Below are 15,570 nucleotides of genomic sequence, written 5' to 3' on the forward strand. Positions count from 1 at the left end.
TTATAGGTCATTTGCAGCAAATATATTCACAATTTTATCAGTATGCAAACCTGATGGTTTGTATTAAAAAGTATTGCTACAAGGCTGACCTCAGCTTGTTTGAGATGTTATTTACTTTTTGAGTTCATGCTAACCAAAGCAATGTTTGCTGGGAGAGGGAGTGGGAAAGAGAGAGAGAGGGACAGAAAAAGTGTAGCCAAGAAGGTCAAAAGAGAGGAAAAGAAGACAAGTGAACAAGAGAGAGAGAGCGAGAACAGTGAAACAGAGTGAATGAGACAGAGAGTAGTGGAATTGAGACCTGGTGAGGAATAAAAAAACATGCAATTTCTAGACAAGAAAGAAGGCTAGTTTATATGTATCATCGCACCAGTGCATGGAAGTGAAAGATAGAATTGTGTATGTATACATTAGAGCAAGGAAAATCCAGAAAGAAGGAGAATCAGAGAAGAAAGCTACAGATGGAAATGTTAGATGTGGACACAAAGCATATTGATCAGCAGTTCTGGAATGCAGTGGATCATGCTGGCGGAAAAGAAAGCTTCCTTCTGGTAGGTGACTGTGCATATCAAATAGGTAAGGATAACAGAAACGGAGGCATCAGGAAAAGTAAAGGTGAGCACTTCAAGATGGTCATTCAGGATCTGTTTGAATCCTCAATCAAGGAGAAAAGTTTCAAATTAATAACTAAGACAGAAATACCTCAGGTTGCCCCAGAGAATCCTTTAGACAATGAGGTAATAACTAAGAAACCTTGTCAGTTGCAAGTATCAGATAACATTTCAAAGGATGAATCCTATTTTGCAATTTCAAACACTGCACTGGGCATGCAGCATCACAGCCCTTCAGAAATAATTTCAACTTCTTTGCACACATCTTCAAAATCAATATTAGAAAATATTTCCTGTGAAAGTGGGAGAAATGAACTACATTCTAGATCATCAGATATTTTAGATGCCTTTAAAATGACAACTACATCTTCATTTATAATTGCAAATACTGGAGAGACAGGAGAATTACTGACCTCATCCAAGCAGAATCTTGGATTCACGAGTTCTGTGATGTACCAGGGAAAAAAATCTGGATTTGAAACACTGGAACTTCAAGATCCCATACAAACATTTACAACACCCAAGATCATGAAGAGTAATCAAGTATTCAAAAAGGAAAAGTCACAAGAAACATTAGTTAGTCAGAAAGTTTCTTCCAAATCCATGAATGTATCGGATTTAGATTTCGCCAAGGAAGATCCTAATGGTTGTTGTTATGCAGATGTAGACTCAAGGACAAAATCTACTACTGAGAAAATTTCCTACTCAGGAAAGTTTCAGAAAACCATGGCTAAAAAAGTGCAATTTAGATCTGTGGCACAGTTACGGGGCTTTGATTGCCCTGTGATTATATTTGTGTTTCAACAAAGATTTCTTGAAGAGAAAAAAAACAAGATTCAGCTGAAAGAGATTATAAAGGATGTGAAGCAGAGGTGCAAAACAGCACTAACTGCAGCATTTGGGTTAATTTTAAGAGACAAATGCCACCAACCAGAAGAGAGACTAACAGGGTGCCTCTTATTGCTTTCGCAATATCTGCAGAAAATTTTCTGGTCAGAAATCCTTATGGACTTGCAGATCAGCTGGGTGTACATACCTCATGAAAAGAAATGTATTCTAGAGATCAAAAAAGGCATTTGTCAAGGACTGCTTCACAAAGAAACAGGTAAGCAATATGATATCTTGAGATACAGTATATTTGTGTATGTTCAGACTTGTGTATATGTAGAGAATGTCAGGCCTTGTCTGTATTAGCTATACATTTTTTATTTGTTCAGACATGTACATATGCAGAGAATAACAGGCCTTGGCTATACATTTTTATGTGGAGTGTCTTCCATGTCAGTACTTCAACTGTGCTATCAATGTGCAGTGCTTCAGATAAAGCTTCCTCGATTATTAATAGATTGAACATGCAAAGACTGTTAACCTGCAGTTAGATATATTCCATGGAGGTCAGTTTTGAAAAAAAGCAAGAAAATACATGAACAAATGTAAATACAAGATTACCATCATTCAGCCCAGGCAAAGGTCAGGTACACTGAAAGTAAACAATGGCAAAAGAGAAAGCCAAAGACGTTACATATAAAATATATTGTAAAAATCCAAGAAAGAAAAGGTCAGTAACTATGTCTGTAATAGACTCAAGAATAAGTTTAAAGTACATATGCCACAGTTTCTTTTATGTTACTTAAGACATTGGAACACAAACTGGATTTGTTACCACAGAATATTCCGGTTGTACAAGTAAAGTCATGCAGAACATAATAACATTGAAGAAGCAGTGATATGACTGAGGCATCTGTAGTAATGTTGATATGGTATCTGTAGTTTAGAACAAAAGAAATAATTTGACATTTGATAATTTTAAAGTGGACAGTATACAACATTGCCATAATAAAAACCTAAAGATATTCAATACCAAACTACAGAGCTTCAGAAAACAATGAATCTTATATGTGAAAATATTTTAAACATTTAGTTGTGTTTTTTTGCTAAATGAACATGGTTTACCACTGCATTTATTGCTTAATGATTACTTTGCTGATTAAGAAGTCTAATTTATTGTATCTTCTCCCTATGTCAGTGAGGTTTAAGTTCAGGTTTAGGTAGACTTTATTATCCCACAGGAAAATTTGTTTGCAGCATGTTTCCTCCAGATGCTCAGATTTCCAGCCATAGTCCGAAGATATACAAGTTAGGTGAACTGGTGTTGCTAAATTGGTCCTAGGGAGTGTGTACGTGTGTTTGCCCTGTGATGGGCTGGTGCAATTTCGAGGTGTTGTTCCTGCCCTGCCCCTTTGATTGCTGGGATGGGTTTCAGCTGCTTTGGCTAATTGATTTAGCAAAATGGATGGAAGAATAGACGCTAACTTAATGTCATCTTTTATAATATTTACGTATTTCAAATGTTCACTTAAGGAGGCACTTTTTACAAATCTGTAACATATTAAAATTTTGTAAAATACTATATCTAAATAGCTCTTGGGAATTAACTATTTTTTTCTTAATTCTTGTTAAATACATATGAAAATAAACTTTAATATGAAATCTAAACATACACATAAAATTTGCATAGTATGGGTAAACTCGTCTTGCAGCTTAAAAATTCACAATTTAAAATTGTACTCCAGGTACTATCTGTATGTATTTTTTTCAAGTCTTCCAGGTCCCTCCCATTTTCCTTAGGTTGAAAGACAAATCTAAATTGGCCTCAAGTGAGAGTTAATATATGTTTTGTATGACTGCTACCACCCAGGAAAGTAATTGTTTTGAACTTGATTGTGCTAGCACAAGCTCCAGCCCCTTGGGATTGAACAGGAAGAGGTTAATGAATAAAATCTGAATTTCACAATAGATTAATAATAACAAGTAGTAAACATGTTTTTAAGATATTAACACAACATAACATTTTCAATCCCACTTCATCTAATTTAGGGCAGATTGATGTTCAGCTTATCCCAGCAGCACTGGGAATAAAACAGAAAACCATCCTGCACAGAGTATGAATTCATCATAGTTTCTGAGCTACTGAAAATGTAATTAATAGTAGAAAAGATTATTAATAATAGAAAAAAATACTTTCCCATATATCAACAAGGATAAGCAAAAATAATGTATAATCATAGTTACATTTATTATCATTAAAAAAAAACTAACAAGATTTGTGTAGAGGGTGTTATAAAAAATGTTGAACTGAGTGAACTTAACCTTACTGAGTGTAGAAGGTTATGTAGGGAACTCCTTCCTTGGCTGGTTCTAGGTACGTGTGGTTCCAGATTCCCAAACTGAAACAAGTTGGAGCATGTATATATATGGTATAACATTCAGGTGCATTTGAAAATTTACTAAATTAGTTCGAGCAGTTGGAGCATTTTAAAGTTTTGTTTATTTACTTTATGATAGAGAGAGATATGAATTTTTTGTTTATTCAATATTTTTTCAACAATGAGTTACATTTACAAATAACACAACATAATTACATTCATGAGTAGAGTACATAAAATACATATTTCCAGAGGCCTTTTTAATATCATGTAATTAAAAACCATGCTCATATATGACTTTTATGGCTGAAGTTGCAGGTGTGCAGTTGTCTCAGTTGTCTCAGTTGTAACATGATTACTGAGTACTTGCATTTTCACTATATAACAGCTTACTGACACATGCTAAGAGGGCTTCTTTCCTTTCAATGACTTTCTTCATAAGTGAGATGAATGTTTGTCTTCCTTGTTTTCATTTTTGCTTTTATGGTTCTGAAAATTGTTTAACTTACCTGGTATGACATCAAGTAGCAACTAGAAGTGATTTTGTCTTTCAGAGGTTAATGCAAGCCACTAACCCAGCAGTGAGCTCCAGCTACTGCACATGTGACTCTGTTGATGTTTCCACAACTTATGTTGGGGATCTGTTTAACAATCATGGTGGCTATCAGACATGTGAAAGATCAAAATGCACAAGTTGAAATAAAAACTCTAAAAGTAAATTAATTACTAAATGAGGTTGCAGAGAATGTATTGCTATTATAAGATAAATACACAAGTATACATCGAAAAAATTGTTTTGAGTATTACTGTATATTCAATTTTTAAATATATTTGGGTACTAAAATCAAAAATGAAAAACATTTTTCTCCATCACATAACATTTTTTTCACAAAAAACATATTTTAGCTGTCAATTATAGTTGTTTATGTTTTTGCACTATAATTATGAATATTTTATTTTATTTATAAGTTGTTTTTTTTCTTCTTCTTCTTTCGGCTGCTCCCATTAGGGGTTGCCACAGCGGATAATCTTGTTCCATATCTTCCTGTCCTCTACATCTTCCTACTGACCTTCATTCCTCTCCTCTCTAGAGCATATATCCACCTCTCCAGGGTCTCCTCAACCTGCTCCCTACTCTCGCTACAGATCACAATGTCATCACGCACTTCTTGTGTGAGTTTGGGCTATACAAAAATAAATTGTATTGTATTGTATTGTATCAGCAAACAATATAGTCCAAGGGGACTCCTATCTAATCTCATCTGTCAACCTGTCCAGCACAATTGCAAATAAGAAAGGGCTCAGAGCTGATCCCTGATGTAATCCCATCTCCACGCTGAATGCATCCGTCACTCCTATCGCAGACCTCACCACTGTCACACTTCCTTCATACATATCCTGTACAACTCTTACATACTTCTCTGCCACTCCCAACTTCCTCATACAATACCACAACTCCTCTCGAGGCACCTTGTCATGATTCCTCCAGGTCCAAAAAGACACAATGCAACTCCTTCTGGCCTTCTCTATACTTTTTATCTGTGGTGCTCTTTCCTGGCATGAAACCATGCTGCTTCTATCAAATCATCACCTCCTTTCTTAACCTAGCTTCCACTACTCTTTCCTATACCCTCATGCTGTGACTCATTAATTTTATCCCCCTGTAGTTATTACAGCTCTGCACATCCCCCTTATTCTTAAAAATCGGTACCAGTACACTTCTTTTCCACTTCTCATGCATTCTCAGGATTCCATTAAACAATCTGGTTAAAAACTCCACTGCCATCTCTCCTAAACACCTCCATACTTCCACAGGTATGTCATCTGGACCAGCGGCCTTTCCATTCTTTATCGTCTTCATAGCGGTCATTACTTCCTCCTTGCTAATCCACTGCACTTCCTAATTCAATATCTGCACATTATCCAACCTTCTCTATCTATTTTTCTCTTCATTCATCAGCCTCTCAAAGTACTCTTTCCATCTTCTCAACACACCCTCCTTGCTTGTGAATATGTTTCCATGTTTATCCTTTATGACCCTAACCTGCTGCACATCTTTCCCAGCTCAGTCCCTCTGTTTAGTCAATCGGTACAAGTCCTTTTCTCACTCCGTAGTGTCCAACCTCTCATACAACTCATCATACACCTTTTCTTTAGCCTTCGTAACCTCTGTCTTCACCTTGTGCCTTATCTCCTTGTACTCTTGTCTACTTTCTGTATCTCTCTGACTATCCCACTTCTTCGCCATTCTCTTCCCGTTTACTCTCCTGTACTTCCCCGTTCCACCACCAGGTGTCCTTTTCCTCCTTCCTCTGTCCAGATGTCACGCCAAGCACCCTTCTTGCTCTCACCCTTACTACTTTTGCTGTAGTTACCCAGCTGTCTGGTAAGTCTTCACTGCCACCAAGTGCCGGTCTTACCACCTCCCTAAACTGAACCTTGCAGTCTTCCTTTTTCAACTTCTACCATTTGATCCTTGGCTCTGCCCTCACTCTCCTCCTCTTCTTGATCTCCAACGTCTTCCTACAGACCACCATCCTATGCTGTCTAACTACACTTTCCCCTGCCACCACTTTGCAGTCTTTAATCTCCTTCAGATTAACTCTTCTGCATAGGATATAATCTACCTTTGTGCATCTTCCACCATTCTTGTATGTCACCCTATGTTCCTCCCTCTTCTTAAAATACGTATTCACAATAGCCATGCCCATCCTTTTCTCAAAATCTACTATCATATGACCTTTTTTATTCCTCCCCTTGACACGATACCAACCCATCACCTCCTCGTCTCCTCTGTTCCCTTCACCAACATGTCCATTGAAATCTGCTCCAATCACCACTTTCTGTCCCTTGGGTATACTGTCCATTACTTCCTCCAACTCACTCCAGAAATTTTCTTTCTCATCCATAACACACACAACTTGCAGGGCATATGTACTAACAATATTCATCATCATACCACCAATTTCCAACTTCATAATCATTGCTCTGTCTGGCCCTCTTTTCACTTCCAAAACACTCTTGACATACTGTTCCTTTAGAATAACCCCTACCCCATTTCTCCTCCTATCCACACCATGACAGAACAATTTGAATCCACCTCTGATCCACCTGGCCTTACACCCCTTCCATTTAGTCTCTTGCACGAAAAAAATATCAACCTTCCTTCTCTCCATCATATCGGCGAACTCTCTCCCCTTACCAGTCATACCACCAACATTCAAAGTTCCTACCCTCAGTTCCACTCTCTTTACCTTCCTCCTCTTCTCCTGTCTCTGGACACATCTATCCCCTCTTCTTCTCCTTCTTAGGCCAACAGTAGCCCAATTTCCGGCAGCACCCTGTTGGCTAATGGTACTAGTGGCGGCCATTGTTAACCTGGCACTCGTCTGGAAGGGCATCTGAGGTAAAATTTTGCCAGCTCAACATGTGGGCAACAATACAGATTTTGATACCCGATCAGTCTTTACCCTCCCTATTTATCCAGGCTTGGGATTAGCATGAAGAAACACACTGGCTTGTGCATCCCCTGTGGCTGGGTTTGATTTAATATTTTTATTTAATATTTTTTTAATATTGAAATCTATGTTAAAAGCAAAAGAATTACTTTTTTAACAGTTATTAACAACATTGAGCACAGTTGGTTTATATGTGGGAACCTGAAAGTTCTGTAACTTTTATTGAATTAGCAGTCAGGACATACTAAAATGTCCATGTTTTCTCTGTGAGTAGGACAGCAGAGCCAAGAATTAACATTGGGTTCAGAAGAAATGGCCAGCTAGGAAAAAGCTACAGCTTAGTGCCGTAAACATCATCAGACGTAGTCTGCTGCTACCACTGCTTTATATTTAACTTATTAATTTGTCATATCCCTGTCAAAACATGTGGCCTATTTCATACATTTGTGCCAAAAGTTTCCAGGTTTGTCTGAGACAAAATTGAAAAAGGACACTAATATTAGAAAACTGATTTGTGATGCAGAATCCGGTGGTGTGATAAAAGACCTGGAACAAGAGGCTTGGGTATAATTCAAAGAAGAAATTTCTTTATTTCTAGGTAACAATAAAGATACAAATTACAAAGACATAGTGAAAAAAGTATTAGTTACGTTTAAGGAATTGGGTTGCAATGTGTGTCTCAACGTTAACTTTCTGGATTTGCATTTGAAATTTTTCCCTGAAAATCTTGGAACAGTAAATGAAGAGGAGGGATACAAAAAAAACAGAAAAATGGTACCAGGGAGGTTGGGATGTCATGTCATTATGATGGCAGACTACTGATGGATGGCTCATAAGGACGCACCAGAAAATAATGTGCAAATGACGGGCAACCAAACCAAGTTTTCTATCAATAAAAAAATATAAAAAAAAGATGTGACAAAAACTACACAAGTTATATGTAAGTAAATTAATATGTAGCTTTTTTTTACGTTTAAAAAGTTAGATTGACTAAAGATGTTAATGTTACATTGATTTAGAACAACATTGCATACATTAATAAATTGTGTAATTTGTTTATGTTGGAAACAATCTAATTATATTTTCATTGTGTTCATGAATACAAATATAAATAACAATTCACAGTTAAAATTCTTTTTAATGCAATTCTTTTAGTGCACTTTTAAAACTTCACCAAGCTTTTTAAATGTGAGTGTTACAAATTCCCATATGTGTACCTAATTTGTATGTGATATCTGAATGAAAACTGGAATTTACTTAAAGAATAAGTGTAACAAATTTCAACAAAATCATTTCACCAGTAGTCAAGCTATTAATCTTTTCATACTAGTTATTTTTGGCAGATAAACAGACATGATAAAATAGCTGTGTTTCACCTTTAACAAAAAAATGAGCAAATTAAATTGAAATAATTGTGCTTATTCAACGAGGAAAAACCTACTTTCCAGTTGTCACGCCCGAGCGCATGGGGAGCAGTTTAAGGACCCAAGCCGCACCGCGAAAACCTCGTGCCAGGGTACAGCGGCGATGCACTAACCTTTCCCTTCTTGTTTTCTCAGCCAGAATGAGGAGCCGCCGCCGTAACACCGCCCGGACAAGCCAAAAAGCCGCAACACTTCCGAGTTCCTTTCTTCCCTTCAGTCCCCCTATGATGATGTCAACCTCCCATCTAGCATCACGTCTTTCCCAGCATTCCACCTTTTAATTTCTGGTCCTCCTGTATAAATTGTCCGTTCTCCCATCATTCTATGTCCTTGCTTGATTTTGTTGTAAAAAGAACATGGATACGTGGAAAAATATTTTGGTTACAGTATACGGGGTTAAAAACCCCAAAACTTCACGCTGTGTTTGTTGTTCTTCTTAACAGATTGGTGTAGTCAGCAGGATAGAACCTGAAAGATGTCAAAAGGGCAGGACTTAAACATGGTGTTAACTACTCTAGCAAACGAGCTCTAGGCAGTTAAGATGGACTAGGCCACCACCAAGGTGGAGCTCGCGGAAACAAAGAGGTGGCTGGTGGCCGCGGAGACAGTGAAGCCGGAACCCGCATGGCCCCCACCACCTCCGATCGTCCCTCTCACAGAAGCAGACGATCTGGAAGCATATCTGACCGTCTTCGAGAGGACGGTGGCACGTAATCAGTGGCCACGAACGGCGTGGGCATCCATCCAGGCTCCCTACCTGAAAGGTCCAGCGCAGCGGGCCTATCCAAACCTCCCGCCCAATATGACCTCCTGAGATCCGAGTTGTACAAACGCTACGGCATAACGTCAGGCCAGCAGGCAAGGGTATGACGGCACTAGAGATTCAATCCCGATCTCCTGCCTAGGGCCCAGACGTTCGAGTTCTGGGGCAATCTCGGACGTTGGCTACAGCCAGATGTCAACCAGGCCCGCCAGGTAGTCGAGCAGGTAGCCTGTGAACCTTAGTGTACGCTATACCGGACTACCTCACCCAGCAGGTTCCGGAGACACCCTTTCCGTGACATGAACGGGCTCCTGGAGGTCTTAGAGTGACAGCTGGCAGTGAATCAACTCGGGGGGGTCTGAGAAGCCTACTCGTGGGGCCCGACAGGGATGGGCTGCCACTCCGGAGCCCACCCATCGTGCTACTTCTGCTACTTAGCCTCTGGCGAAGCTGCGAGACCGCATGCCTGGCCTGCCGAGCTGTTTCAAGTGTGGCGAGGTGGGACACATCCTTCCCACCTGTCCCCACAATGCAAAGCCAATGGACTGCAGCTATGTGAGATGAGAGAGGTACTGTGAGCTGTCTAATCCTCTGGCGGTCATGAATACGGGAGTGGTGTTAGTAAATGGGTACTCAGTTGTGGCTTTGTTTGATTCTGGGAGCAATATTACCATTGTTGCTCACTGTTATGTTTTACCGTGACAGTGGCTTGCACAACGGACGAGCGTAACATGTGTACATGGGGAGACCAGGTCATACAGGTCCGCGAAGTGTTTTATAACCTGGACGGGGACTCCGAAACAACTGTTGGTCGCTGTGATGCCAAGCCCCCGTATTCGGTTATATTGGGACAAGACTGGTCCAAAAATAAATGCAGTAAAGCCATCACCGCTCCTAGACACAAGCTGGGTCTGATTATGAACGGTCAGGGAACTCTCCAAACTGCTACCACGCTGTGCTCCTCGGCAACTATTGATGACGTTTGACGGCCCAGGGGAGCGCTTTTTGGCAACGGACCCCGACCTGGAAGTACAGCCGGGTGGGGTTCCGGGATGCGCGAGTGCTGCTCTGAACCGTGCACCCGATGTTCTCACAGACGTAGACTTTCAGTTTCACTCTACGCTGGTGTCCTTTAAAAGAGAGCAGTGGAATGATGATTCCCTGAAGTTTGCCCAGAATGCTGTTGTATCTGTAGATGACATAGCGTCGGTAGATTCCACACCACAGGGACCCTACTTTGTCTTAGATAACAAGCTCTTGTACCAAGTTGTGGAACACGAAGGTGAGGTACGGAAATTGTTGTTGATGCCGAGAACCTGCTGGCGGGAGGTCTGCGACCTAGCACATGGCCACCTCTTAGGTGCCCACCTCGGGGCCAAAAAAACACTGGAGAGGATAAAACTCCGGTTCTATTGACCCGGGATCAACAAAGAGGTCCGGCATTTCTGTCAGTCATGCCCAGTCTGTCAGTTACACCAGATTCCCTGGAAGGACTGAGCTACTCTAGTCCCGATTCCCCTTATTGACGTTACCTTTGAGAGGATCAGAGTCGATCTCGTAGGACTACTAGAGCCTTCGGCCCGAGGCTATAAATACATATAGGTCACGGTGGATTATGCAACTCAGTACCCAGAGGTAGTTCCCCTGAGAGCTGCTAATACAAAGAATATCGCACGGGAATTGGTAGGGCTATTTTCCCCGAGTGGGCATACCGAAAGATGTCCTTATGACCAAGGTACGCCCTTTACGTCAGATACGTTCAGGGAGGTGGCCAAGTTACTCCGCATTAAACATCTCAAAACGTCCGTTTATCATCCCCAGACGGATGGGCTGGTGGAAAGATTCAACCAGACACTTAAGCAGATGCTTCGCAAGGTAGTCAGCGCGGACGGAAGGAACTGGGACCAACTATTGCCCTTACTCCTTTTTTCTTACCAGGAGGTACCACAAGCCTCCTCGGGGTTTTCCCCTTTTGATCCGTTATATGGATGACAACCCCGGGGTATACTGGACATACTAAAGGAAGGCTGGGAAGGGGAGGCACTTCCCTCCACAAATCTTCTGGAGTATATTGTGCAGTTACGCAATAGATTAGACAAAATCTGGCCTATACTTAAAAATCACATGTCTTGGGCTCAAGCAGCGCAGGCCCGGAATTATAACCTGAACTCCTAAATGCGTGAATTTCAGATAGGAGATCGTGTGCTGGTGCTCGTGCCCATCTCCCACTCTAAACTGCTGGCCCATTGGCAGGGCCCGTACGAGGTTAAGGAGAGAAAGGGCTTTGTCGAATATTTGGTAAGCCAGCCAAACCGTTGACAGAGTGAGTGGGTGTATCACGTGAACTTGTTGAAGCCATGGAAAGCTAGGGAAGAACAACCTCTTCCAGCCCCGCCCTCTCCCTTTTCTCTGAAAAAGTCACGCTTAACCTCAGCCACAATTTGAATTCCTACCAGTGACAGGAGCTCAAAGGAGCAATCCTGTCTGTCCCGGAGGTGGTCAGTGAAGCGCCAGGCCAGACCTCGCTGATTCAGCACGACATTGTGACAGACCCAGGGGTGGTTGTCAGGAACAACCCTATCGCCTCCTGGAGGCAAAACGTGCCAAGGTAGAATTAGAGGTCCAGCGGATGTTGGACATGGGCATTATCGAAGAGAGCCATAGCCTGTGGTCCAGTTCCATTGTCCTCGTACCCAAGCCGGACGGCTCCTGGAGATTCTGCAACAACTTTAGACGCCTTAATCAGGTCTCCATGTTTGACGCCTACCCCATGCCCCGAGTCGATGAGCTGCTTGAGAGGTTGGGGACAGCCCGGTATCCGACTACCCTTGACATGATCAAAGGGTACTGGCAAATTCCCTTAACGGCATCCGCCAAAGAAAAGACTGCCTTCAGTACCCCTAGTGGACACTGGCAATACAAGGTACTCCCATTTGGGTTACACAGGGCACCAGCAACTTTCCAGCGTCTGGTAGACAGAGTGCTACGGCCCTACCAGTCTTACTGTGCTGCCTACCTTTTCCGGCACCTGGGAGGAACATGTTTATAAGGTTTACGCTGTCCTCCTGACGCTAGCGAAAGCCGGCCTACGTATCAACCCCCGCAAGTGCTTCTTTGGGTTGAATGAGGCCAAGTATTTAGGCTACCTGGTAGGAGGGGGAATGGTGAAACCACAGTGCTCAAAAATAAAAGACATCCTTGAATGGCCCCGTCCGATACTCAAGAAACAGGTGCAGGCTTTTTTGGGGTTAGCGAGTTACTACCGCCGGTTTGTACCTCGTTTCTCGGAGAGGGCAGCAACCTTGACATACTTGACAAGGAAGAAGGCTCCTGTGCATGTGGTGTGGAACGAACTAACGGAACAGGCATTCAGTGACTTGAAAATGGCTCTCACAACGGCACCGATATTGAGAACCCCTAATTTTTTACTTCCTTTTCTCCTCCAGACCGATGCTTCGGACACAGGTCTCTGTGCCGTGTTGAGCCAAAGTATTGACGGTGTTCAACACCTACCTAATCCGGAAACTGTTGGACCAGGAGACGAGGTATGCAGCGGTGGAACGGGAAGCCTTGGTGACTCGCCTGCAGTACTACCTGCTTGGCCGGGAGTTCACCCTGGTGACGGACCATGCTGCCCTCCAGTGGATGGCCCTTCACTGGGACTCGAATCCCCGGGTAACCAGGTGGTTTTTGGACCTGCAGCCATATAAGCTTACCATCACTTATCGTTAGGGATAACCTTCAGGCCAACGCTGATGGTCTTTTGCAGGTTCACAACCCCTCAGGTCGGACCGCCCGACTCATTGGATCTGGGCTGTCATATCACGCACGAGCGCATGGGGAGCAGTTTAAGGCCCCGAGCCGCACCATGACACCTCGTGCCAGGGGACAACGGCGACGCACTAACCTTTCCCTTCTTGTTTTCTCAGCCAGAACGAGGAGCCACCGCCGTAACATCACCTGGACAAGCCAAAAAGCCTCAACACTTCCGGGTTCCTTTCTTCCCTTCAGTCCCCCTATGATGACGTCAACCTCCCATCTAGCATCATGTCTTTCCCAGCATTCCACCTTTACATTTCCGGTCCTCCTGTATAAATTGTCCATCCTCCCATCATTCTATGTCCTTGCTTGATTTTGCTGTAAAAAGATTTTGGTTACAGTATAGGGGGCTAAAAACCCCAAAACTTCACGCTGTGTTTGTTGTTCTTCACACAGTATAGACGTCTTTCAAAACTGCACAAGGCTAGCACTTCTAAAGCAATCATTGAATACATTTAATTGTTATACAGTCAATGCCAAAAATTTTGAGAATGACACAAATATTAATTTTCACAAACTTTGCTGCCTCAGTTTTTATGATGGCAATTTGCATATACTCCAGAATGTTAGGAAGAGTGATTAGATTAATTGCAATTAATTGCAATAAATAAACTTAATCCCAATAAAACCATTTCCACTGCATTTCAGCCCTGCCACAAAAGGACCTGCTGACATCATTTCAGAGATCCTCTCGTTAACACAGGTGAGAGTGTTGAAGAGGACAAAGCTGGAGGTCACTCTATCATACTGATTGAGTTAGAATAGAGAGGTTCAATTGTTGTGAAGAAGGATTCAGGGCACCCAAAAAAATCCAGTAAGCGCCAGGACCGTCTCCCAAAGTTAATTCAGCTGCAGGATTGGGGCACCACCAGTGCAGAACTTGCTCAGGAATGGCAGCAGGCAGGTGTGAGGTCATCTGCAAGCACAGTGACGCAAACACTTTTTGAGGATGGCCTGATGTCAGCAAGAGCAGCAAAGAAGCCACTTCTCTCCAAGAAAAACATCGGGGACAGAGTGATATTCTGCAAAAGATACAGGGGCTGGACTGCCGATGATTGGGGTAGAGTAATTTTCTCTGATGAATCCTCTTTCCGATTGTTTGGAGCATCTGGAAAAAAGATTGTCCGGAGAAGAAAAGGTGAGTGCTACCATCAGTCCTGTGTCATGTCAATAGTAAAGCATCCTGAGACCATTCATGTGTGGGGTTACTTCTCAGCCAAGGGAGTGGGCTCACTTACAACTTTGCCTAGGAACACAGCCATGAATAAAGAATGATACCAAAACATCCTCTGAGAGCAACTTATCCCAACCATCCAAGAACAGTTTGGTGCCGAACAATGCCTTTTCCAGCATGATGGAACACCACCATAACTAAGTGGCTCAGGGAAGAAAACATCAAAATTTTGGGTTCATGGCCAGGAAACTCCCCAGACCTTAATCCCATTGAGAACCTGTGGTCAGTCCTCAAGAGGCGGGGGCCAAACAAAAACCCACAAATTCTGACAAACTGTAAGCATTGATTATGCAACAATTGGGCTGCCATCAGTCAGGATTTGACCCAGAAGTTGATTGACAGTATGCCACGGCGAATTGCAGAGGTCTTGAAAAAGAAGGGACAATACTGTAAATATTAACTCTTTGCATAAAGTTAATGTCATTGTCAACAAAAGCCTTTGACACTTATGAAATGCTTGTAATTATACTTCAGTATACCTTAGAAAAATCTGACAAAAAGATCTAAAAACACTGAAGCAACAAACGTTGTGAAAACCAATACTTGTGTCATTCTCAAAACTTTTGGCCATGACTGTACGTCTTTTAGCCATTTTAACAATACTTGCCGATTCCTTAATTTCGCCATTCTTCATTTTTAGCTTCTCCTTTCACTCGCTCATTATTTTTTCGGTTCCTTTACTTGCTTGTCTGCCATCCACTCTGTAAGGCTCAGAGTAAACAAGACAACAAACAATCACAAATAAACAAGACAACAAACAATCACAAATAAACAAGACAAGCCGTCGCCGCTCCATTGATGTTTAAAGGTACGTGCCCAACAAACTGCTTTTAAGGCGGGACGGGCCCTTTAAGACGGAAGGGGGCGTGGTTTGACTAAAACAGACACCGCTGCTGGTGCTGCTCACCTGAAAACTAAACTCAGTCACAAACGATTCATACAGGCGGGAGTGGCTGACGCTTCTCAAGGCTGCACGTCTGCAAATAACTCACAAGTGTGTGAAGGGCGTATGTGTCAGTTTTATAAGCAAAGAAAATAAAACAACACTTCTCAAGAGT

The 15,570-nt window shown here is 42.1% G+C and overlaps 1 protein-coding gene across 5 annotated transcripts in view; it reads left to right on the forward strand.

Annotated features, from left to right (window-relative positions):
- Positions 1 to 237: 237 nt before the first annotated feature.
- The window catches only part of LOC120525138, a 49,884-nt gene continuing 34,551 nt past the window's right edge, over positions 238 to 15,570 (forward strand). For 2 of the 5 annotated variants that reach the window (XM_039747193.1, XM_039747194.1), the window contains exon 1: positions 240 to 1,713. In XM_039747193.1, coding sequence (XP_039603127.1) covers positions 399 to 1,713 — 1,315 coding nt within the window. In that variant the 5' untranslated portion in view covers positions 240 to 398. The other 3 variants (XM_039747197.1, XM_039747195.1, XM_039747196.1) reach the window with 3 other exon arrangements.

Source organism: Polypterus senegalus, chromosome 3 (genome assembly GCF_016835505.1).
Source record: "Polypterus senegalus isolate Bchr_013 chromosome 3, ASM1683550v1, whole genome shotgun sequence".
Classification (NCBI taxonomy): Eukaryota; Metazoa; Chordata; class Cladistia; order Polypteriformes; family Polypteridae; genus Polypterus; species Polypterus senegalus.